Source organism: Larus michahellis, chromosome 21, assembly GCF_964199755.1.
Source record: "Larus michahellis chromosome 21, bLarMic1.1, whole genome shotgun sequence".
NCBI lineage: Eukaryota > Metazoa > Chordata > Aves > Charadriiformes > Laridae > Larus > Larus michahellis.
In genome coordinates, this window is record NC_133916.1 from 5,163,297 (window position 1) to 5,186,567 (window position 23,271).

At 54.5% G+C, this 23,271-nt stretch overlaps 1 protein-coding gene and 1 long non-coding RNA gene across 9 annotated transcripts; both read right to left on the minus strand.

Moving 5' to 3' along the window:
• Positions 1-2,408: 2,408 nt before the first annotated feature.
• On the minus strand, positions 2,409-16,177 carry KLHDC8A (kelch domain containing 8A). 8 transcript variants are annotated; one of them, XM_074564437.1, is made up of 8 exons: positions 15,166-15,236; positions 12,585-12,767; positions 7,949-8,004; positions 7,336-7,768; positions 5,609-5,773; positions 4,307-4,522; positions 3,836-3,937; positions 2,409-3,630 (listed from the first exon to the last, which is right to left on the minus strand). In XM_074564437.1, exons 4-8 carry the CDS (start codon positions 7,709-7,711, stop codon positions 3,437-3,439), a joined length of 1,053 nt encoding a protein of 350 aa, XP_074420538.1. In that variant the 5' UTR covers positions 7,712-7,768; positions 7,949-8,004; positions 12,585-12,767; positions 15,166-15,236; the 3' UTR covers positions 2,409-3,436. The 8 variants fall into 8 exon arrangements, with proteins under 8 accessions (XP_074420538.1, XP_074420534.1, XP_074420539.1 ...); XM_074564433.1 differs by lacking the exons at positions 12,585-12,767; positions 15,166-15,236 and adding an exon at positions 15,766-16,177; XM_074564438.1 differs by lacking the exons at positions 12,585-12,767; positions 15,166-15,236 and adding an exon at positions 15,707-15,832.
• A 2,173-nt stretch (positions 16,178-18,350) lies between these two features.
• On the minus strand, positions 18,351-20,325 carry LOC141733694 (uncharacterized). Its single transcript, XR_012584372.1, has 2 exons — positions 20,199-20,325; positions 18,351-19,870 (listed from the first exon to the last, which is right to left on the minus strand). It is a non-coding gene; the product is annotated as an uncharacterized LOC141733694 (long non-coding RNA).
• Between the last annotated feature and the right edge of the window lie 2,946 nt (positions 20,326-23,271).

The following is a 23,271-nucleotide window of genomic DNA, read 5'->3' on the forward strand; positions in this document are numbered from 1 at the left end:
CCGGGACAGCTGCTCAGGGTGGGAACTACGCCTGGAAAAGTTCAAATGAGATCTAGGCGTAAAGCTTTGGTGAAATCTTGGCTCTGCGTAGCACCACCATGGGGAAAAGCACCCCCAGCCAAGAGCACCCAGTGCCGCAGAGCGACCTGCCGCCGGCTGGGGACACGGCGGCGTTGGGGATGAGCCAGGGATCCTGTTTGGTGACAAGAGCTTGGGTTTCACTACAAAGGCAGCTGACCCAGACCTGCTTCTCTCTGTGCTGCCACTCAGAGAGCTCCTTTCTCTCCCTCTCTAAATGCATGGCACATCCCCAGCTTTCGTTACTGACCGTCTCCCCCCAGCCTTGTCCCCAGTCCCTGACATCTCTTCATTAAGTGCTACAGCGGGTTTATTCCCATGACGCTGCTTTGTCTCTCGCTCTCTTCAGCCTTTCTGGAGGGAGAAAGCAAAGGATCAGCCCCCAGCTGTGCTGCAGCCAGACAAAGGGAGCGGATTCCTCCTCCCCTCGCTCCAGCTTAACAAAGCCCACGCCGAAGCCTGAGCCTCCACCAGCGCAGCCTCGCCCCGTGAAGAGGGCTCAGGGCTAACGAGAAAGCGAGAGCAGAGGAGCATCAGGCTGTGCCGTGTGTGGGAAATGTTCCTTAAGGACAAAGGAAAATGCTTCATTAATAGCTAGAGACTCTCGGCTGTGCAGGGGCGGCTGAAATGGATATTTGCTGTGCTGGGGAGACACGGGGTTTGTTCTAGAAGAGGAGAAGGCTCCCTCTCTCCAAGCCTCCTCCATCCTCCTCCAATTTTTACAGTTCACAGGGATGTTTTATGAGCCTTCTGGGGTCAGGAGGCAGCACCCCCGGGGCTGCACACAGAGAGGGGTGCTCTTAGCACCTTCCCTCAGCCCTGCTAGACCTGGCAGACCGTTAAGCATCCAGGGATGTGGTTAGACAGAAATGCCTGGCCCCGGTGCCCTGCTCACCGTTCCCTGCAGCCTCACCCCCCCGCAGATCTCACCCCAGAGCCCCCCCACCCCGCGACTGCACTACGACAAGATTCTCTCGGTTGGGCTCCGTGCTCCCCCCCGGGGGGGCTGGACCACAAGCCAGCATTGCTGGGGGCAGCTCCTCCACCCCAGCCGGAGCTTCATTTCTGCATCAGGGGTAGAGCTCCTTTCTGCAATTAGACAGTTTCATTTAAACAACCTTCCGAACAAAGCGTCAGGACCACAGATGGGGCCGTGGCAGGGGATGGGGACAGACGCTGTTGAGCCTATGTAGGCAGCCAGGGACAAGCAGGTGGGATGTAAATAATTAGCGAGCAGGTTGTTAGCTGCGGAGTTGGTGCCCTTCCCCTTTCATGTGAGCTACGCGGCGCTTTGAGATCAGAGCGAGGGGACTGGGAGCTGACAGGGCTGCACTTCAAAAAGGAGCCACTCACTTCACCACTTCCTAGCAAATACCGACAGAGGGGAACGGGCCCTGCTGCCCCGGGGAGGGGGATGCAGGCGATGAGGCTGGTCCTTGCCCTCCAGCTCGCCTCTGCGCCCTGGTTTCAGCAACACAGGATTAATTTCCCTTTCAGTAATTTTACTTTTCAGTAAGGCCTCTTCCAATGCTTGGGAAAATGCACTTCTAGATGACTCTAGTGCCTGAAGTTGTGAAAATATTTACTTTACAGCCAGCTCTGGTGTGCAGGTTTCAAGGTCTCAGTGCTTTTGAGCTCCCCAGGTGCGGGGATGAGGAGGAGCGAGACCCGGGCACTTGACCCAAGCTGCCAACAGGGTTATTTCATACCATGAACGTCACATTCAATAGAAATTAGAGAGTTTGCTGAGGAGTTCTCTCTCTCTCTCCCTTGATGGCTGGGATCCTGAGAACTCCTCGCTCGGGTGCCGGAGCCCTGAGCCCTTCCCTTCCTCCCGAAGCCACAGCGCTCGCAGGGTCCCACACTGGCTGTCCCTGGAGGGAGTGCACGGCTTCTGCTGACGGAATGGGCTGGGGAGAGTCCTTGGATATTTTATATTGGCATCGGGATCAATACTGGTTCTTTAGTGTTATGAATGCTAGTTATCTAGTCTTGTTCTATTAACTCTATTATATTCCCACCCTCGGATTTCCGTGTTTTTTTCTGCAATTCCTCTTTCCCGGGTGGAGAAGGGGAATCCCCGGCCCTGGCCGCCCCCCAGCCTGTCCCCCCGCGCTCCCCGGGCCGCCCCTGCCGTTGCCGCCGCCGCCGCACGGTGTCCTCGGTGCTCCGCGGCGGGTCCGGCACCGGCGGAGCCCCGCAGCCCCCCAACCCCGCAAGCCTCCCGGACCCCCGGCCAGGGAGCGCTTTAAACGAGGGGTCGCACACCCCACCGACCCCACCGAGCCCTCTCTGAGGCTGGGTCCCACGCCCGGCTCCTCCGAGGGCTCTTCTGAAGAAAAGCTTTTAATGGTGCAACTGCTACAAGCGAGAATTGAGCCCCACGGCTCGGACAGCCCCCCGCAAACTGCCCGGGAGAGCAAAACCAAAGAGAAGGCAATAGCCGGGGTCTTTGATCACCAAAGCCACTGCCCGGCCCCGGGTAAGACCACTCCAGGACTCACTTTTGCTCCTTTCTCCCAGGGCTAAACAGAAGACCTTAAAATCATTAGAGGAGCTAAAAAACAGGTTGGAGCATTTAGATTGAGGCCATCTCTGCATGAAGCCCGGCAAAGGCAGTAGCTGTGCTAGTTCTGTGCCAAAAGTAAGGTCTTCCCTCTAACCAAAACAGTCCCTTGGGCATTCATCCCTCCCAGGAGTGTTCACAGCCCCTCAGCTCCAGCTTCTGCCAAAGCAACAGTCGAATGCTACAGGTTTGCAGGAAAAGCCTTGCTATGAAGGCAGAAGAACGATCCCCGGAATCTGGCTGCAGGTTAGGAGTTTCCCTTGCTGCAAGCCAAGGGGATCTGTGCAGGGAAGCACGCGTAGATCCCAGGATGCTGGAAGAGGGCAACACCAGAACAGTTCCCCCTGAACCACCACTGACCTGTCTGGACACTCCTAACACCTCTGAACCTGCTGCCTTTGGTAGCGGGTCAGGAAGGCCACAGGGAGACACTTGCCCATGCCCTGATTGCCAGAGTCCTTCCTGGTGGCAGGAGATATGGCACAGCAGCGCTGCGAGCAGTTCCTTCACCTGGGTTTCCCTGTAGAGCTCTGAAGATGACTGGAGGGGACCCCCGGCTAAAGTGCTCCTTCCCTCCGTGGGACTGGAACGGCAGCGCCCGGGAGGGAGAGGAACAGCAGCGCTGGCTGCAGGCTCCTGCCGCCCACGGCTCCAGAGCAAGGCTGGGTTTGGCTACCAGCGGGCAAAGCTGAGCTGCTCCTCCAGCCCCAGCACTGCCGGGGGCTGCCCGGCTCCACCACCGCTGCTGCTGGGGGCAGCGAGGGGCAGGGTCCTCCAGCGGGCAGGAGCCAGCTAGGAATCGGAGAGGCACAGGGCCTCCACGGCGTCGCTCAGGCCCTGGCTCACCCCGCCGACGGCCAGCAGGCAGTTCCGCACCACGATGCTGGAGCAGGCGCAGCGTGGGGTGGGCATGGGGGGCAGGCTCTCCCACTTGTTCTTCTCGGGGTGGAAAGCCTCCGCAGACTCCAGGACAGTCGGCTGGTTTCCTGGAAGCACAAAACAAGGCACTTGTCATCTGGGAAGCACTGTCAAGCATCCCTTGTGTGCTCGGGGACAGTGTCTGTAGTCTGGACCCCATCCCGGTATGGAGTCTGTTCTCCCTGCTCCCTCAGGCCAGCATCTCTCCCCTCTGTAATGATAACACAACTCATATATGCTTTTAAATTGTTACCACCATCCTCAGTGCCTCACCGAGTCCCCCAGCCACGACGACTCTGCCTTTCAGGTAGCCAGCCACGAAGTCTGCTCGCCTTTTCTTCAGGTAGAAGGAGCGCTCCATCTTCATCCAGCCACCTGGGAGGGACAGGACAGACCAGGCATTGCAGGAGCGTCCGGCTCCTGGGAAACCATCTGCCTCTCTGACCTCCTGCTTCCTCGTGGAAGTGCAGTCTTGCTGCTGCACCTTGGGGTGATAAAACCCCATGACACAGGGCTCAGCTCCCTCACCACTGTGTCAGGAGGGAGCTGAAAACCATGGGTTTTCCCCCCTGCTCCCTTGACTTGTTCATCTTGACTGCAGCCCTTCCTCTAGGCTGGGTTCAAGGCACCAGCGGTCCCAGGATGCAGCAGATGAGAGCTCTGCGGTCCGCAAGGACAGCAAAGCCCCAAAGCACAGCCACCCACCCAGCTCCTCGGGAAGGACAGAGCTGGGACAGCCCCCACCTTGTTCTATGTCAAACATGTCCACGGTCCTCATGAACTTGGGCTGCCGGTAGAGCCGTCCCTGCCGCAGGCCCCCGAGGCTGAAGAGTTTGTCTTCTGTGGGCACGAAGCTGGAGAAGGCCCTTTTGTTGGGGATGTTGGGAAACTTGGTCCACGACCTGGTCTCTGTGTCAAAGACCTCGAAGGCATTGATAGCGTACTTGGACTGCCTTCCACCTGGGGCAGGGGAGATGGAAAGAAAAGGGGTCAGCTTGGCTCATAGCACCAAGCAAAGGACAGCAGGAACCAGAGGAGCCTCCTGGGGCAGGCTGAGAGCGAGCTGCCAGCTGATATGATGTCCCCAGGTCTCAAGTCACCTGCAAGAGGGCCTGCTGGGCCAGGTAACTTCTCACCCTTGAGCCCCCTCCCCTTTAACTGCAGGTTCATGGCATGAAAACACTTCATTTTTCAGTGCATCACACCCTCCGCTTCCCTCCGCACCGGCAGCAGCGGGATCGCTGGCACAGGAAGGTGTTTAGCATGCACCCGGTTTAATCAAGACAAATTCACAGCAGAGCAGGGATCAGCACTCAGGCAGCCTTTGCAATTCAGATGAGTTCAGCGCCAGCGCAAGCCAGCGAGCCCCAGTCTCGCCGCCGAGCTCCTGACGGAGCAGGACAGCCAGAGCAGCTGCTGCTACCGCCACCAAAGACGTGTATTATTCTACCAGCCATCAGATGCAGATGAATACAGCTATTCTCAGCTCAGATGCTCGGCGTGCCTTTGAAGGCAGAGCCCGCGCTCGCTCCTGGGCCCACAAACTGTTCACCAGCAACAAGCCAACTGCAAAATAGATCAAAGAGTCTTTTCTGGTAACCCCCAAAGAGAGCCAGGGCTGTCTGGTGGTTTGCGCAAACTCCTGTGGTTTTGATCCTGATACGCCATTTGGCCACAAGCCACATTTCTGTGCCTTAGTTTCCCTTTCTGTAACACAAGGCTAATGAAAAATGTCCCCAGCGAAAGGCTTGGTCCAGCATTTCCCAGCTACAGCAGGTCTCTCCTCTGCCAAAGGCAGACCCTTTGTGAAACTGCGCAGTACTTTGCTGATAATAAAATGCATAGAAGTATTTTTACTCAATAGTTGAATCCAAAGGCTTTTATCACGGCTGTAAGAACACGAATTGAGCAAAGACCAGCTGTACCCTCGGATGCCAGCAGTCGGGGATGGGCCTGGGAGAGGGGAGGTTTCTCAGCGCCCAGAACACAGGAGCTGCTGCCCTGCAGTGCTGAGGAGGAGGAGGAGGAGGAAGGACTGCTTCTTACCCAGCACGTAGATCTTGGTGCCTCGCAGGAAGGACGTGGCAGCGTACCGGGGTGTGGGCATGGCCGCCAGCGACACCCAGATGTCCTTGAGCATGTCGTAGTGCTGCAGGTAGTTGTGCGGCCGCAGGTCAGATCCCATCCCACCAGCTGCGTAGACTCTGTAGTCTGGATTGGGCCAAGAAGCAAAACAGCCCCCCAGAATTATTACAGGAAAGCCACAGAAAAACCCACCCTGCAACAACACACGTGCCACCGTAAGTCTTCATCCCCACCTGCGTCCCTGTGTATGTCCCGAGCTCCCATCCCCGGGGCAGAGGGAACGCCCTGACCTCCTGGTGCCCGCAGCAATGCCGATGCTCTTCCCCCAGCCCTGCTCCCCCCTTGGCTAAGCTCCTGCTTCGCCCCACCGAGATCTGGCACAGGATGAGACCATCCCAGTCTCTACAACCCGTACCGGAGGGCTCAGAGCCAAAACAAATCACTGAGGCTACTTATTCCTCACCAAATCCATACCAGCTATATCCATCTCCGGCTAGTGGCAGACCTGGCTCTCCAAGACCTGCCCAGCACCCACGTTATCTCCTTCAACAAGCACTTCACTCCACAGACAGGGTTCAGCAGAGCAGCCGCAGCAGCCTGGCCCTTGTGGGCAGCCTCAGGAGGCAGCAGACAAAGCAAAGACCAGCCTGCACGTGGCGAGGATTCGGGCAGCTATTTCTGTTCCTGGCCTCTCGCACCAAATTGACCCTGTCGTATCAGTCAGGCAAGCTTATACTCCGAGAGAAAAAAAAAAAAATCATCTCCAAGATGGTAAACATTATTTTTAAACATTCCTTGACGGTAGCTTTTAAACCCACTTAAGCAAACAAACCAAGCAGCTTTCAAAGAAGCTGCCTGGAGATTAGATCCGTAATCCCAGGCACGGCGGGAAGCTGGCTGACCTCAGGCACGCTGCTCGGGAACACAACTCCCAGCCCCGGGCTCTTCAAAGACGTGGCGGAGCATGCTAAAGGAAATCAATGCTCCACATCTCTGCTTGGAAATTAAAAAAAAAACGAGATGGGCTGATAAGGCAGAGCCTCATAGGCACTTAACGAGCCGCAGTTAAGCTTTCGGAGGGGAGCTACGCAGGAGCCCCCCACGAGGCCAACCGCTTCCCCTCCTTATACAAAGATTTGAGCCCACGACCATGAAGCCGACACTCTCCTGGCTGGTTCTGGCTTTGGACCAGAGATGTCTCTTCAAACCAAAGCTATTCTGTGGCTCTGAGACCTTCACCTCTGGCTCCACGGCTCAGCCTGGTCCTCCCAGCCTGGCTACGCTGACCCCGCAGCACCATTCCTATTTTGCCAGCATCTGCAGCACAAAAGGACCAGAATTTGCTACAAAACCCTGGAGAAGCTTGATTTAAGACCCTGGGGCTTGGAACAGTCTGAAATACCCCTGGGTACCAGCACAGCCATGGCCCTCGTGGCTCCGGGGCTGACAATGCAGAGAAACCCCTGTGTTTAGCTGCTTTTGGCCACCAGTCATCTTTATCAGGGGGGATATGACAACTACACGGGGCTCAACTTCTCGGAGCACAGAAAAGGTTTTGGAGAACCACATAAACCTGTGCCGTCGCCCAGAAAGCTTTTGTGCCTGACACATCAGCCGATGCTAACGCCCCCCATCTCCCCATCCCGCGGGCATCCCTCCCTGCCCTGCAAGGGCTGAACCCTCCTTGCCTTTTGCCGTCACCGAGATGCCCATGGCAGCCTCTCTCAGCGAGTTCCTCTTCTTCCACTTGCCCTCATCTATGTTGTACATCTCCACTATCTTCAGCGGCATCTGATTCACTCCGACCCCTCCTATCACCATGATCCTCTTGCCCAAGGTGGCCACGGCCACCCCTGCCCGGGCCGTGGGCATGGGGGGCAGCGAGGTCCACTGGTCGGCCTCGGGGGAGTAGACCTCGAAGCAGTCCATGGGGACACCGTTGTCATCGCAGCCCCCGATGGCGAACACCTGCCCGCCGGCTTCCACCAAGGTCGAGTAGACCCGGCGGCTCGGGAGCGGGGCGAGGGTTTTCCACTGGAAGTCTTTGGTATTAGCCAGCTCCATGGTGGCTGGTGGGGCGAGGCAGCATCGGTCCCTGCCCACGGGAGGGGGCTGGCTACGCTGCAAAACAGAGCAGAGAAGTGCCAGGGAAAAAAAACAACAGAGAAACGCAAAGCGCAAAGAGCATCCTCCCCCTGGCAGAGCTGCAGGCAGCCAGGGGCAGAGCAGGGGTCGGAGCATCCACACCGGGCAGCCCCCCCCCGCAGCCACCCCCCGACACAGCGCAGCAGCGACCCGTACCTTTCATTGCGTTTCCATTAATCCTGCAGTTCCAGAAGCTCATGCAGAGACCGGTCCTAAAAATAAAACAAAACAAAAGAAGGAGGGGAGAGCAGGGGAAAAAAAAAAAAAAAAAAAAAAAAAAAAGAAAAAAAGGGAAGAGAGGTTGGAGTCAGTTTGTTATCCTGCTGCCTGAGCATCCCCGCCCCCAAGCGACATTCAAACTGAGGAGGCTGAGAGCTGTCTGCTCACTTCCCCGGCTGTTTTCCTGCCTGATGGGGAACTTTTCCTTGCATCCTCCTTCTCTGACCTGATTACTGCTCCTGACCCCTGCGTACATCCTCCCGCACGCCCCAGGGAGGACCCGCTCCAGTAGCCCTCGGCTGGGAAAGGCGAAAGCCGGCACTGGGCCCTGTGCCGCGGAGCTGTGAGGGATCCGGCGAGCAGCCCAGGGAGGGGAGGCACAAGCTCTCGCTGGAAACTCAAGGTCTTTTTCTCATCTCCTCTCTCAGAATGGCCGTTAAGCATGCAGATGAGATTAATTAGTGCAGGAGGACAGAGGGAGCGCAAGTGGAAAGGAACAAAGGCGGCGGCTCGCTCACTCGCCCAGCGTGGAATAAGGTGCGTTTTGCACTGAGCAGCTCCATCTTCATTGTGTAACTGGGGCTGTTTAACCAATTTCCCTTAAAACAAAGTCAGATTTATCTTCACCCTGGCAGATGCAGCAGCCTCTCCCAGCACATGCTGCCGGCAGGAACATTTGGAGACAGGACCGCAGGGCGGAGTGAGCAGCATCCAAAAAACCCCAAAGGCGGCACACGCCTTGCTGAGAACTGCTGTGGTCTGGGACAGCATCGTTCCCTCTTCTCCCCACGCACAGGCTCCTGAGACCTTTCCCCGTGCATGCCGAGGGCCCACTGAGCCCCTGAAAAGAGCTTTGCCGGCAGCAGAGCAGGGCTGGCCCCGCTTTCCCGTGGACCGTAGTTTGAAAGTCCCTGGAGCAGAGGTTCGCTCCCAGACTCAATTCCCTGCCTCCTGGCAGACACCAGCCCAGGGCCAGCGCCTCAGCCCCTCTGCTGCTTCCAGGTATTTTAGCTAGATACAGCGGTGTGGATGTGGGGTGGGATGCAAAGAGCCAACTTGCTCTCTCTTGTCTGAGACATCTGGACTTGATGATCTCAAAGGTCCTTTCCAACCATGAAGATTCTATGATTCTACGATTCTAACTGTTTACAGCCCTTGGGTGTCTTCAGGCGATGGACTCCCTTCTTCCAAAAGGGAGAACAAGACTTGTTTCCTGCTGCTTCATCTGGAGCAGAATTAAACAAGCGGGTTCTGCAAAACTCCCTGAGCCCGGAGCCGCTCTTCCCCTCCCGTACCCCACTGCCTTGCCGCCCGGGTCTGACCACAGCCCTCCAGCTCTCCCAGCCCTCCGACAGCCGGAGCAGACAGAGCCTGTAGCTTAGCAACAGCCACCTACAGCCGCCTGTCACCACCCGGCACTCCGGATCATCCGGCTGGGTATCCTGATGCTTTCTGAGGGCCACAGCCGGGAGCAGTGATGCTGATCCCCCTGGAGGGGGAGAAGCCCCGGGATGCACGCAGGGCAGAGGCACACGGGCTGTTGCTACTGTACCCCAGACTCATCCTGCCTGTAGCACACGGGGGATGCCACGTGTTTCTTCCATAAATTCATGCCTGTCGTGTTCACCAGGGAAGCAGGGAGCCTGGAGCGGCCCTCGGAGCGCAGCCAGGGCACGCGCCGTTATCTCAGACAGGTACAGCGCAGCACCCCCACAAACTCCTCGTCTCCGCCTCGGGGCTCAGCCTGCCAGCAGCAGAGCCTGCAGGGCACATCTGAAGGGGACATCGGTTTCCGTGGTCATGTTGATCCTACATCTCCTCCAAAAGTGTGAATCAGAGGAGGGTGATGGAAAAGCATCGGTGAAACAGGTCTCGGACAACTGCCCTGAGGTCCCTCAAAATCACTTCACATACAAGTCCGAGCTGGCACGAAAACCAATCAATCCAAGCAGGGCTGGTTATGTTAACTTGTTCTCCCAAATAAATTTCAGTAAGCCCGCTAAACATCATTTATTGCCTGAAGAATGTGGTTAATAAACCCACAAATACTCCTTGGGCTGTAACCCTCCGGCAGCAGGGCCCCGTGCTGGCACATGCGCACACCCCCGGCACCGGGGGGGGGCGCGGGACAAAGGAACACAACGCAGCAATAAAAAGCAGCAGCAAATCCAGCCGCGCTTTGCATCTTCCCAGCAGCTGAGGAGAAAGGGGCCAACAGCAGCCTGAGATCCCCAGCTGCTGTTCCCCGCTCCCTTCCATCCCCTCTCTCCCGATGTGCACCACCGCCAGCAACCGGATCAGCCCGGGGATTTTTGCCTTGGCAGTTTAAGCAGCTCTGGACTGTTGCTTGCATGAATAATTTATTTTCTTTCCAGGTGAATTTTCATGCATTACCACGGACAAATTCAAGCGTGGGCCAGCAAATTAGAAAAGCAGAGCCGGCTCCTATTTCCAGGAGCGTGACAGATTTGCATCCTGGCCTCCGAGAAGTCATTTTCCTGCCCCGCGCCTCAATTTCTTCAACTCTGAAGCGCAGTCCTGGGATGAGGCACAATCAGCATCGTTCAAATGTCTGACAGAAGCAGAACCTCGCGGCTGGTGCCAGACGGTTTCTCTGCTGTCATCAAGGCTATCCAAAGCCCAAGCGTAATTGTCTAAAATTGCCTAAAAATTCTTTTTCAACATACCAGGGCGCAGAGAATGATTCAAAGCACTTGGAGATGGCTGAGCGTTTCTGTGGAGTGCTGGGCAGGTCCTTCACGAGACCAGCAGAGCAAAGACCGGCAAATTCAGCCCAGCTGTGGAACCAGACAGCGGGAACCGGCACATCCCGAGAGCCACCCCCCCAGCAGAGCTCTGCCCGAATTCAGCTGCTTTGGCGTACAAATAATTTGCCGTTCTTCTCTTTCACGCTCTTTAAAGAAAATCAAGGTCAGGCTGAAACGCCCTTTGTGCCTCCGTCTCTCCAGCATCACCTGAGCCTCACCGAAGGCAGCGCCAGCGCCGCAGGGGCTGGGAGCCCTCAAAATGTGCTGACCCACCACCCCCGCGCGCTGCAGCCACGTTCTGCTCCCAGGCAGAGGGAATTATCACTTAATTATACCAAACACATTGGAAGCATTAACTTTTCTTTTTTTTCCCCCCTCTCTTAAACGGCTACATTAAAATCGGAATGAATGGTAATTGCTTTTCTATCAGAGGAGACGGCAGGCCCAGGGCACAGCCCTCGCAGGACAGAACCCCCCGCTTTAAGAGCTCAGGCAGCCCCAGAGCGCACACATACACCCCCAAGATCTTTGCTACGGAGCCCGGGTGGGCAGGGAGAGCCTCACAGCACCCACCCAGAGGGGTGAGGGCTCCGGTGGGAGAGGGGGACCTCCCGGTGCGCGGGGCTGAGCTCCCCATGCTGGAACACCCAGATGCTCCCTCCAAGGAGAGGCCATTCCTCACCCCGCAGGTTACACCAGGCTCGTTTTAGAGACTCCCCCCTGCTTTAAGTGGCATTTCTTACCTGCAGTGATTTGTGATTTATAGAAGGGACACACTGGCGGGTATTAAAGCGATTAGACGGGCTGAACAGGGGAGGAAGATCTCGGCGCGTGGCGCTGCCGAGCGCAGCCGCTTTCCCTCTCCTTCCTAACTCGCCTCCCTCCAGGATTTACAAGTTTTGCTGCTCTGGGTTTGAGATCCCCTCAGCTGCAGAGGGGCAGCGCAGGGCCCAGCCGGAGCCGAAATCCCCACCCTCCAGCATCATCAGGGTGCTCTTCGGGCTGATGCGCCACCCTAAATACTGCATTGCAACGCCACTGCACGAGCACAGAGTCAAGAGGGCTCCGATTTACACCTCTCCAAATTGCAGGAAATGCAAAAAGGCCCCAGAAGATGAAATGCCATGGAGATGCTCCCAAATCTGCTATTTTTAATGCTCATATTGAGGGTACCCACCCTGAGACTATCACTGTACACACCCCCAGCCACACTTACACATACGCACACGCTCCCCCCAGGGAGGAGCTCAAGGCGAGAAACGGAAAGAGATCCTTAATCCTGGCTCAGCCCCAGGCAGATACAAGTCACTATGAACCGATGCTGTCCCACAGTCGTCTAACTTGCGCTGGAAAAAAGCCTCCAGCACTTCTGCAGCCCCAACAGCAGATCACTGCTGTGCCTCAGAGAGCATCACCCGCTCAAACCCTCACTTCGGGAGCAGCCACCATTCCAGGGACACCACAAAGACCCAGGGGACAACCACGCTGCTTCCTGGCATCCCATCACAAGGTCCCTTGAGCCGTACCCAGCCGACCCTCAGCTTCCCCCACTTCAGTAGCGTGACCCCAGGTTTCCATCACGGGATCTGGGAGTGGGTCAGACCCGGGACGGCCGTCACAGCCCCACCAGGGGCCGCGCTCCCAGAACATCGCTGCTCCCCATATCGTCTGCCAACTGCCAAACGCCCACATGTTCCTTGCTGACACCAGGAGCAGGCTAAAACAGAGATGCAGACAGCCACCAGCCTGACAGAGAAGCCTATTACAGAAACTACTGCCTTCGGAGAAAAAGCTCTTGTACTCACCGAAATGTCACGCCAGATAAGCACGGGGCAGTCCTGCCATTTGCCAGCCAACGTGAGAAAAGGGGCTGCAAAGCTGAGCTGGAAACAGCCCGACATCCAGCCGGCATCACCCGCCGGAGCGACGATTCCCACTGCTCTGGGGACGGGCGTCACAGGAGAGGCAGGAACAGGGGCAACAACATGCTGGAAATAGCACACAAAACCCGAGAAGAAATCACAGCTCCGGCTCCTCAGCACCAGGCAGGAGTGAGCAGCTTCGTTTCAGCCCTGCCTTGGCTGCCTGCACTCTATTAAATAAAGAGCAGGGAGAGATGACACAGCACAGGCTCGATGAAGACAGCTAGAAGGAGATGATTCAGTGCAGGGAACCCGTTTCTGTCCCAAGGAACAGTCACGGTACAAAGCCCGGAGTGGGGGACACGGCGAGGAGATCCCCAGGAATTTCACCCGCTGCCGAGGAGGGGTGTCAGGCACAGCCCAGCTCTCCCCTGCCTGCGCCCGACTCTTACCGGTGCAATTCCAGGTTACCGCAACACCCGGGCGCTGGGAAAAGTGCTGCTCCAGGCACAGGATCCAACACTTCTGCTCCCAACGCGAGCCCAGACCACTCCAAGCCGCTCGCCCGCTCCGAGGGGCAGAGATGGAGAGGGGCAGAGGTGCCAGGTGCGGGATGCCCGGGATGCTGGGCACAAGGCCCAAGCACACCCTGCCCGGGCAGGCTCTCCTGGGACCTTCACCCCTGCTCTCCCCGGGGCTGGGGGCTCTGTTCACCCACGCAGGGAGGAGAAGGTGAGACTCCACCTCCGCCCCTCCTCAAAAACCCAAAAGTAACTACCTGCAGCTGGAGCTGCATGATGATGGATGGAGCTGGATGATATCACCTCCCGTATTGGCCAGAATCAGGGATTTTTGTCAAGACAAAACCAACAGCGGGTGATGAGAAAGGAGGGGAAACACAGTGATAATTTTCTTTATGCTGTTTTCACCTACGCTGGAAGTTAGCAGGATACGGTGCATCTCAAGAAACACATTGAAAAAGTTTCACATGTGGGAGCAGCACTTAAACCTCCCCGTTAATCACGGTAATGGAAGTGAGCTGCTTTTCCTCCTAGAAGCATATAAATGTCATGGTGTAACCACCCTTTGCACTGCCAGATAAACATCAGCACGGCGTAAAGAGGCCCCGTCCCTCTGGGCTCGGGTACCAACCTTTGCTGTAAATAAATGCCTCCTTATTTCAGCAAAGACACAGCCGACGAGAAATACAACGCTCCCAGGGGTAGATTTTCCAGGAGGCTCTAAGCGCACGTTTCCCCCAGCTCAGCACCCAGGAGGGAGCCATAAATCCCTTTAGGGGATTTTTTTGGCTCATTTCTCTGCCACCCAACGAAGAGATTTTTTTTCAGAGGAGCCCAGCACCCCAAAACCCCGTCGCACAATAGTCCAGAGAGCTCAGCGTCCCCACAGACACGGCTTTCTTCAAGTCTTCACCACCGATGGCGTGGTTCTGAGTGGGACCAGGGTCTTTGGAGAAGTCTGGCACCTTTGTAACCCCCCCAGCTCCTGTCCCAAACGTCTCCTTTGGGGTCCCACAAAGGCAGCTTCTCCTGTGGTCGCCTGCAGTAAGGTGCTACGTGATCCAACACCACTTCTTCGCGACACTCAGAACAAGGTATAGACAGCCCTTCTATAAGCTTTGACTATTATACAGTCCTAGCCCACAAGGTCACGTAACACCAAGTCCGGGTTTTCAAATTACTCCAACTTTTAAGCAGAAAAGGCTTTAAAAAAAAAAACACCTCTGAAAACCAGGGGCTCCGGTGCCTTTACTTCTCCCTTGTTCAAACCCTGGCAGCTGAGGCTTTAAACAGAACATGCATGAAATTTTCAGTCTGGTATTTCTGACCTCTCTTCACACTGAATCAAGTTTCCTTGCCATAGTAACAGCTACCCAGAAAAACAACAACAAGAAAAAAAAAATCCACTAGTTCCCTGCCTTTTCTCTGCAAATTACCCAGCCAGCAAAGGAGACTGCTTGGTTATAAGGAAAGAGAAAAGGCGCTGCAATTGTGAAGAGATTTAATTGTACCAAGCAAAGAAAAAGCGGCAGCACTCACAAGCAGCTCGTTTCATTCCTCCCATTCCTGAGCATCTCTCGTCGCAGACGTTAAGTACGCGCAGTTTGAACGCGAAGACAGCAGGCTGTGACCCATCTGACCTCCTCCCCAGCTTCACCCCGTCCCCCCATTACCAGTCCCTTGAGATCATTTCCAGCCTCATCATGCCAAATGCAATTTCCTGCGGTTGCTAATAAGAGGACGGCAGAGAGGCCGTGGAAGGAAATATTCCACAGCGAACAGCACAGCAGTCGTGCACCAGAAGGATGCCAGGAGCTTTAGCAGGCGATGGGACAGGGAGAAAAGCTGTTTCATTTTTTGGCGCTCATTAGCGCAAGGAAAGAGCCCAGACCGTCCTTTTTCTCCTGGGCGGGCTGAAGAGTCAGCAGAACAAGGTAAGATTTGTTCACGTTGCAGTTTGCCTCAAGAGAGTTATAATTTCATCACGAGAAAGGACGACCCACCTGCGAGACTGAAGGTTGCCCCTTCCCCGGTCCCACTCCCAGCAGCATCCTCCATCTCCTCCCCCTCGTCCGCCCCAGGCTGCCGCTGCTCCCGGCACAAACAGCTTCTCTTTCGCATGGGCCAAATACAGAAGGTCTTTTCCAAGCCCTGCAGTCTCGCTGGTTACGTTTATAAAGCTCCTGTTTCTCTGTATTTAGGCTGCATCCCTCCGGAGGGAATGTGAACAGCTTAGGCCAGATCTCAGCTGGGGGGAGCTCATGGCACACCCCCACCGCTGCGGCTGCCCAAGCTGCCAGGGCCTGGGCTGGGAGAAAGGCTGAAAATACAGGATTTAGGGACTACTGGAAGGGAGAAAAGAAAAAAAAATAAGGAAAAAAGAAAGGGAAAAAACATCCTCCTTAACCTACTCTTTTGGGGGGGAAACACAGACTCAAAGCTTTGTTTCTGGTTGCTCATTAAAATCCTGGCCTGGCACTGGGAGAAAGCTGTCCTCCTCCGAAGCATCCCCCCCCCGCCTCGCCCCCCCAGTAACCCACTGACCTCCAGCGAGAAACTCCCTCCCTCCTGCCAGCAGAGCCGGGGAAGCGGGATGTACTCACAGCTCCCGGGAAGCCGCGCCGAGTCCCGGTGGAGCATGGCTCTCTGCTAGAAACGCTCTTCAACTTCAACACCCAAATCCTGGGTACCCGCAGAGCATCCTCCTCCTCCCTGGCTCCCTCCGTCCCCCCCTGCACCCCGCGGCGCTGGCGAGGGGGACGCGAGCGGGGACGGCAGCAGCCGGGGGCTGGGAGGGATGCGTGGGAGGGATGCGAGGGGAGAAGAAAAATAATCAGCGTAAATCCAACAGCCCTAATCTTCACCCTGCCGGAGATGCAGGACAATTAGGAGGGAGAGTGTTTCCCCAGCTGGTCTTTGCCGGCAGCCGGGGCGTGCATGCGTGTGTACACACTGCATTACCAGACCCATACTTAAGCCTTTTATGGCTCCCCACGCTTGCACAGGATGTTCTGTGACGGCGGCTCCCCCCCCCGCCCTTCCCCGCCCGCAAAAAACAAAACTCCTAGAAAAGGGAGACAGACAGACAGAAATAGGAGCTGCCTCGGAGAGGAGAGCGAGCCCCAAAGGCGCTACTGCGGCGGGACCCGCTCCGGGGAGGGCTGGGGGGTCTGCCCCGGGCTGGGTCCCAGTCACGGCTGGGGAGAGCGGAGCCCTGCACCGGTGCGGACGGCTGATGGACACGCACCACAGCGCGGTAAGGAGGGACAGCAAGGGGGGTCAGGCAGCAGTGGCCCCAGAGCTTCTGCTCCCTCTGGCTCCAGAGGTCCATGGAGAGCATCCCTCGCGCTGAGGCTGGACGGACGGGTGGGTGCTTTGAGCCCTGGTGTCCAGGGATGATGTTTCCCAACCTGTCGCTTGTCCCGGGCTTTCGCTTCCCTGACCTGCTCCTCTAACTCTTCTCCTAAAGGTGTTGCAGAATAACTTTGCAGAAAAATAATTTCTAAGCAAAAGCCAAGAGAAAGATCCTTTCAGCACATCTTCCATCCAGCTTCAAAGCTCCTCCCCAGAGATGCATTTACAGTTCAGCCCAGCAGATGTTTCTAATCCTTCAGGAATCCCCTGAGCTCTGAAAGGCCTCGACAACCCCAGGGATTTCTACTCCTTTCAGCGTTGTGCTCGTACAGCCTTCCCCACCGGCACAGAGCTCTGAGCATGGCCGGTACCAAGGCAGAAGCATCAGGTGCTCCAGCACCCAACAGCCTTTGAACCTGCAACTTCCAGAGCTGGAAGAGTCTCGTATTTTCACGGAAGAGTCTCATATTTTCATCTCACTCCTCTGGTGACCCCTTCCCTGCAGCCCGGACCAGTGACAATCTACAGAGGTGGCCGGAGGAGGTTTAAGGATCAACCCTGGCTTGCAAAAGCCCCTCGGTGTTGACCCCAGTTCAATCCAGACAAGGTTTATTCTTGCTGATTATTCCCATCTCAACTCATGCTGGTTGAGATGGGAAACTATTTAAAGCAGCTCTAGCCATAAAATAAGAAAAATGAGGAAATCAACAAGAAGTTGAGTCAAATGACTGTACATAAAGCACATTCTCATCCCCTACCAGCTATTTTAATCTCCTGTTAGCTTTCCGGTGGGAGGATTCAATTTGCATTTAAATAAAAACCTCAAGCACAGGGCCAATCTAACATTAAGATGTTCATTACAAAGGCATTCACCTCTTCAGAAATTTTAAAAGACCCCATCAAACTAGATTTTAACAGGGGGACTATTAGCAGTCTGGCATTATTGGACACTTAGTATTTCTAAGTTATTGTTATTTACCAGACTGTTTACAGATGAGTCCAGGCAGCCCTGAACGAAGGTTTCCAGCAAGCTTGCGAGCTCCCTGGCTTTACAACCCAGGAGGTAAAAAACCCATCACAAAAGGTGTTCTCAAACCACTGAAGAGCTGCCTGCAGAAAGTTCTCAGAAAGGAGGGAAAGGGGAGGCTGCAGGATGCAGCCAAGGGCAGGCTGCTGAGATGAGCTGGTGCTCGAGCCGCAGGCTGGCAGCTCCTCTCCCTCCCCATGGGGCTCCTGTGCTGGGAACCAGCTCAGAGCTGCCCGACGATGGGCAACCTTTAGGGATGATGGTGGAGAAGGGGCTGTGACAGACTGCAGCTGGCCCCTGCAATCCCATTACACGGTGGCTTCCGTCTTAAAACTGGTGGTAAACTGTGGTTTACAAAACCCACTGAAACACAAGAGCAGGCTGGTGGTTCAAAACATTTGGGAGCTCCTGCATTGTGGGCTGGGGTCCAAACAGGACACTCGATTTGGTCCTAGGTGGGGTTTTGGTTGGTTTAGATTTTCTTTTTATGTGGGTTTTCGTTTGGTTGGGTTTTTACATTGCTGCTTGATCTCAAGCCCTTCGTGTCCTTTTCGTTTTCCTTCCTGCTTCTTCTCTGCCCGTTTCCCCTGTTGTTTCGTGGCTCCCCACACACAGCACCTGGTGAATGGGGTTCTCAGGTCAGCCGGGGCCTCCGGCTGGTACCAGAAATGTAATGGATCGCGATAAAATAGGGAGCAGAGATGGTGTGACACAGAGCAGGGCCCTGGCAGAGCTCCGCCAGGAAGCCTTCATAATCCCTGTCCTCATAGTATCCGATGCTATTAACTGTTATTAAAACAAATACTCTTTCATCTTCATAAGCATTTAATTCACCCAGTTAAAAACAAAACAACAAAGTAAACCCAAGAGACCCCTTGATGACCTTTCACTTGCCAACGTCATTTCTCAGATCAATGCAAGCAGCTTTACCTTCCCACGACGAACAGTCTGCGCCGCGTCAGCACCCGCAAAAAACCAGAGGCACGAGAGATGAAGGCAGGGGCAGAGGGTGGGTTTAAATTGGATAAAAGCGCGGAGACAGGTACGGCAGCTTGGCCATAAAGCCCCAGGTGTTCAGTCCCCGACTGCCTGCTGGATGAGTCAGACCTGACGGGCTGGAAAATAACTGTCTGTCTCAGAACGACAGAGCTTATGCAATGCGCTACCGAGAGCCAGAGCCCTCCTCGCACAAAGGCGGCAGGCGTTGGCTTCGTTCAGCAGATGCTTTTTGAGCAATGAAAACTGCACAGCTCTACGCCCCAGTGGCCAGCGAGCCATTCCCATGGTGCAGGGACAGAGGGAGGACGCACTCTGGTACCCACCACCAGTTTGGGAAACAAACCCACCATCACGGGGCAGCCAGCGGCGGGAGGAATGCGACGCCCACCCTCCTCCCGATGGCGTCTTTTCCTGCGTCTTTCTTGCTGCCAAGGAGACCTCTCGGGATACCTTGAAGAACTTGTAGGACACGGATGGGCAAGGGACACTCCAGATTTGTGCCTTGAAAAGGGAAAGAATTTTTCCAGGCTGCTTGGAAATGATAAAGGAGGTCTCACTGTTAAAAGGAAAAAAAAAAAATAATAGACCTGAAAACCTGTAGCAGTTTCCTGCAATTCAACATCTGTTTCCATGGGAACAGCAGGAGTGTTGCAGGAATTCCTGCAAATTACACAAATAAGCCAAACAGTAACATTTTATTTTCCTCTTTCTTACCTGCATTGCTTCAGGTTGAGCCAACTCAAGCCAACGAGCACTCTTGCCCAGATCGTTTCTCTGAAGTGTTTGTGAAAGGTGCATTGAACTGCAGTGAGCAGGCCAGGAGGTAAGAAAATAGGGAAAAGGCAGCAAAAAGCACCTCCAGAACACCAGTAAAAGACTTTTCTTTTAGAAGAGATCAGGATCTTGTAGATTAAGGGGAAAAAACATGCAAAAGGACCAGAACCTGCCCATGAATATCTCTGTGCCAGCAGTGGCTGGAGCACACAGACCCCCCCGACCACGGGAGACCTGCCTTGGCACAAGCACTGGAGAGCAATTGCAGGGGGTCTAGAGACAGCATTCACTCCTCCTCAGTCATTTCCTCCAGAGATTTGGCAACCTGACAGTTAATTAACTAGTTAATTAATTAATTCTCCCTCCTGCAGGGCCCTGAGCTGGTTACAGTGCAGACAGTCACCTTAATATGTGGAGACAGGAGCCAAGAGCTTCAGGATCTCTCAATCAGAATGTTTAACCCACGGGGAGAAGTCCACCAGCTGTGTCTGCCCGTTTGACAAACACAGAGCGACATCATTTCAGGACAGACAGGCACTTTGAAGAGACAGTTGCTGGGAAAAAAAAAAAAAACAACAAAAAAAACATTAAAAAAACCCACACGCAGAGTAACATTCAAAATTAGCTACAGTTAGCAGAATTTCATCAGCGAAATGAAAGAGCTTTAAGCTGTCTAACTAGTTCGGCCATGGATGCATCTGGCTTTGCATGCTTTTTGTAAAAACAAAAGATAAGTCCATGTTTATATACAACTGGAAAAAAAATAGCTGTTTCTTCCCAGGAAGAAGGTTCATGCAAGACCCAGCAGGGCTGGGAACCGCTGATCTCCACGCACGGTTACCAGAACACTGAAATAAAGCAGCGCTTTGCCGCTATCGCAACCTGCATCTCTCCTGTGCTCCCCAAGAGAGTCTCTCTTATAACGGAAGATCGCATCTGACCAAGAGTCAATCTATTCCAGCGCAGGGAACAAAGTGCTTTGGGTTTTCCGCAGATCACGTCCAGCTCGGAGAGAGCTGAATGCCTGAGCGAGAAAAGGGACTTCGAACGGCGGCGTTTTGTTCTCTAGTCTTCAAAGGAAGCGAAGGTTAATCATTCATGGACCAGGCCGCGATAAGAGGCAAGAGCAGGCTGTGTAAAGAATGGATTTGAAAGGGGCATGCGGGTAAAAAACATCAGTGTATAATTCTGATTTTCTATAAAAGAAAGAATATTTTTAAAGATTTTGGTGAATTAACTCCTGATCTGCCCCCAAAATTTTCATTTAAACTGCAGGGAACATTGTTTTTTCTTTCCTTTGGGGGTTAAATATGGAAGCATTTTGTCTTTAAAAAGAAAAGGAAAAAAAAAAAAACCAGTTTGAAAATGAAATGCCTTCCGAAGTCAAGATGCTTCGTTTCAAAGGTTGCCATAATGAAACACTTTCATTTCTCAGAATTTTTCTCTTTGTTTTGCTGACCCCCAAAGCTAAGTTCATGGGCAAACGTATTAATCTGTAACAATGTACTTTTGCCCAGTTCTCCCTGGATTAAGTTCTATTCTTGGCTCTGTCACATGGGGCTTTTGTGACAAGGCACTGAAACCCTCCGTCTGTCCGTCCGCAGTAATTCATTTCCAGCTTGGCTGGACCGCGACTGCTGGGCAAGCACCTCTGACCGGCGTCTCCCTTATACGTTCTCCTGTTCCTGACAGATTGGCTGCAGAATTCCTTTTGCACCTGCGAGATCTCAAGCATGGTCACATCTAGCTAAAGGCCGGTAAAGCCAAGGGGAGCGATGAGTGGATCCTGAGTGGCTCAGATCGCTGCAGAGAGAGAAAAAATGGAGAAAAACCATCCCCAGGAAGAAGGAGGCAGATGCAGAAGGAAGAAGAGAGAGTCTCACCATCTAACCAAGTCTTGCCTTGTGTAGCTTCCACTCTCCAGACATCTCCCAGCCCCAGCTGCTGCCCATCCTGGGGCGTCTCTGAGAACACAGAGATGCGTTACAGGAAAGTTGATTATAATTGACCTCACTGCTACAGCACCTCTGCTATTCCCTATTTAGCACCCATTTTGCTGTCATTGCTCTCCCAGAGCTATTTCTGCCAAGCATAGATCCTTGCTGACAGGTCTCTAGTGGGGAAGGCTGCGGTGCATAAAATTAGAGACATGGGGGAGAGAGCTTCTGACAGCAACCTGCCAGCCGTCCGCGGGGGCTCTGGGTGGCAGGGAAGGCGCGAGATGCCCCGTTGGCCCGAGCTGCAGGGCAGGGGTTCGCTGTTAAGCTGGAGGAGGAGGTGGGCGGTAATGAGATGTCAGCTCATCAGTAATCCCATCCACGCTTTCAAGGGAACGTAGCAAAGCAGGGTAAGAGAGGCTGGGGGCAAAGTGAGACAGTTCAGGCAAGAAGAGGAAAACAAACCTGCAGAACAGTAACCAGAACAAGTATTTCCCTGGCTGCCACCGGAGAGGGGGCCAAGTCCTGCTGTCCTTTAGATCTACAGATGCCGCATGTGGAGGGCACAAAACTCATAAGTGATGTGCTCCTTAAATCCCACCCTACTGGATTTTATGGGGGAGAATATAAACATGGGGGTTTTCTACCTCCTGCATAAAAAGGAAACTCCAGACCAAACCATTTAACTTTCAAGAAGAAACTCTTTCCTGTGAAGGCGGTGAGCCCCTGGCCCAGGTTGCCCAGAGAAGCTGTGGCTGCCCCATCCCTGGAGGGGTTCAAGGCCAGGTTGGACGGGGCTTGGAGCAACCTGGGCTGGTGGGAGGTGTCCCTGCCCGGGGCAGGGGGTGGCACTGGCTGGGCTTTAGGGTCCCTTCCAACTCAAACCATTCTGTGATTCTATGAAATCCCTCCTTTAGGGTAAAATTTCTAGCTCAGTTTTACGTATCATCATCTTTCCTCAGCGGATGATGCCACATACAGATTTTGTCCTAAATGCCAACAGCTGGAGCTGGGTTAAGACACAGAGCCATCCCCACCCCAATCCTGTGGGGACACAAGCAACATTTGCCAAGTTTAGCAGTCTAAGGCTGGAAGTTCCTCCCAGCACGTGACCCATTAGCGCACCTTGCAGTCATCCCAAGGACCCGCCGCCCTGTCAATCAGATTTAAAAGAAAAGCCTTCCAGTGCTCTCAGGCACTACCATTTTATTAAACACAAACCTTCTATGGTTACGCCTACTGTAGCGTCTGAATTTCCAAGTGCTGACAGCTTCAGCGAGAGGCAGAAAGTCTGTTCCTACAACAGCCTAATGCAAGGTTGCTTCCCAAGGAGGGGGTGAAGCCTTCAGCAGCCTGGGAAATTGGCACGTTCTTTCTTTTTCTTCTCTTTTTTATCACCCAGGGTGCGGGTGGCTTCCTGGGCTGCCAGTGCACATTGCTGGCCATGTTGAACTTCTCGTCAAATCCTCCTTCCCTGGAGACAATGCTTTGCCATCCTCAGTTGAAAGGAGGGAACTAGAGTAATTCGGGTCACTTGCCGAGATGGACAGTCCAACTGCGGGCACATTGGCAACCAGGCCTGGCAATGGCAGCAAAAAGGGGCTTTTCCTGCGCTTTTCCTGAGGGGCACCCGCTGGGGCAGCGCAGGGGGCTGGCATCTTGCAGGAGGGCGGCTAAGACAACGGGGTTGGGGCCAGCAGCAACGGCAGCGGATTTAATCCAGGCATAACCACTACTAACAGTCACTTGGCGAGACAAACAGCCCCGGTGGAGGCATGTCCACAGTGGGGCCAGGTGACGGCGAAAAGGGGCTTTTCCTGCCCTTACCTGAGGGGGATACACCCAAAGAGCCGGCAGCAGCGGATTTAAACCAGGCATAACCGCCACCAACGGTCACTTGGTCAGACGAACAGCCCCGGTGCCGGCACATCCGCAGCATTCAAAGTTCTGCATTTCTCCTGTGAAGAGATAGTAAAAGACTTCAGCTTGATCTTAACCCTTGAGTCATTGAAACTTAA

What these genes read in the sequence shown, in the direction of transcription:
- KLHDC8A (XM_074564433.1), bottom strand. Translation starts at nt 7,711, where the DNA reads ATGGAGCTGGCTAATACCAAAGACTTCCAGTGGAAAACCCTCGCCCCG. An exon ending in CATCTCGGTGACGGCAAAAG is followed by an intron (nt 5,774 to 7,335) that starts GCAAGGAGGGTT and finishes GGCCCAATCCAG; the next exon opens with ACTACAGAGTCTACGCAGCT. An exon ending in CGTCGTGGCTGGGGGACTCG is followed by an intron (nt 3,631 to 3,835) that starts GTGAGGCACTGA and finishes TTGTGCTTCCAG; the next exon opens with GAAACCAGCCGACTGTCCTG.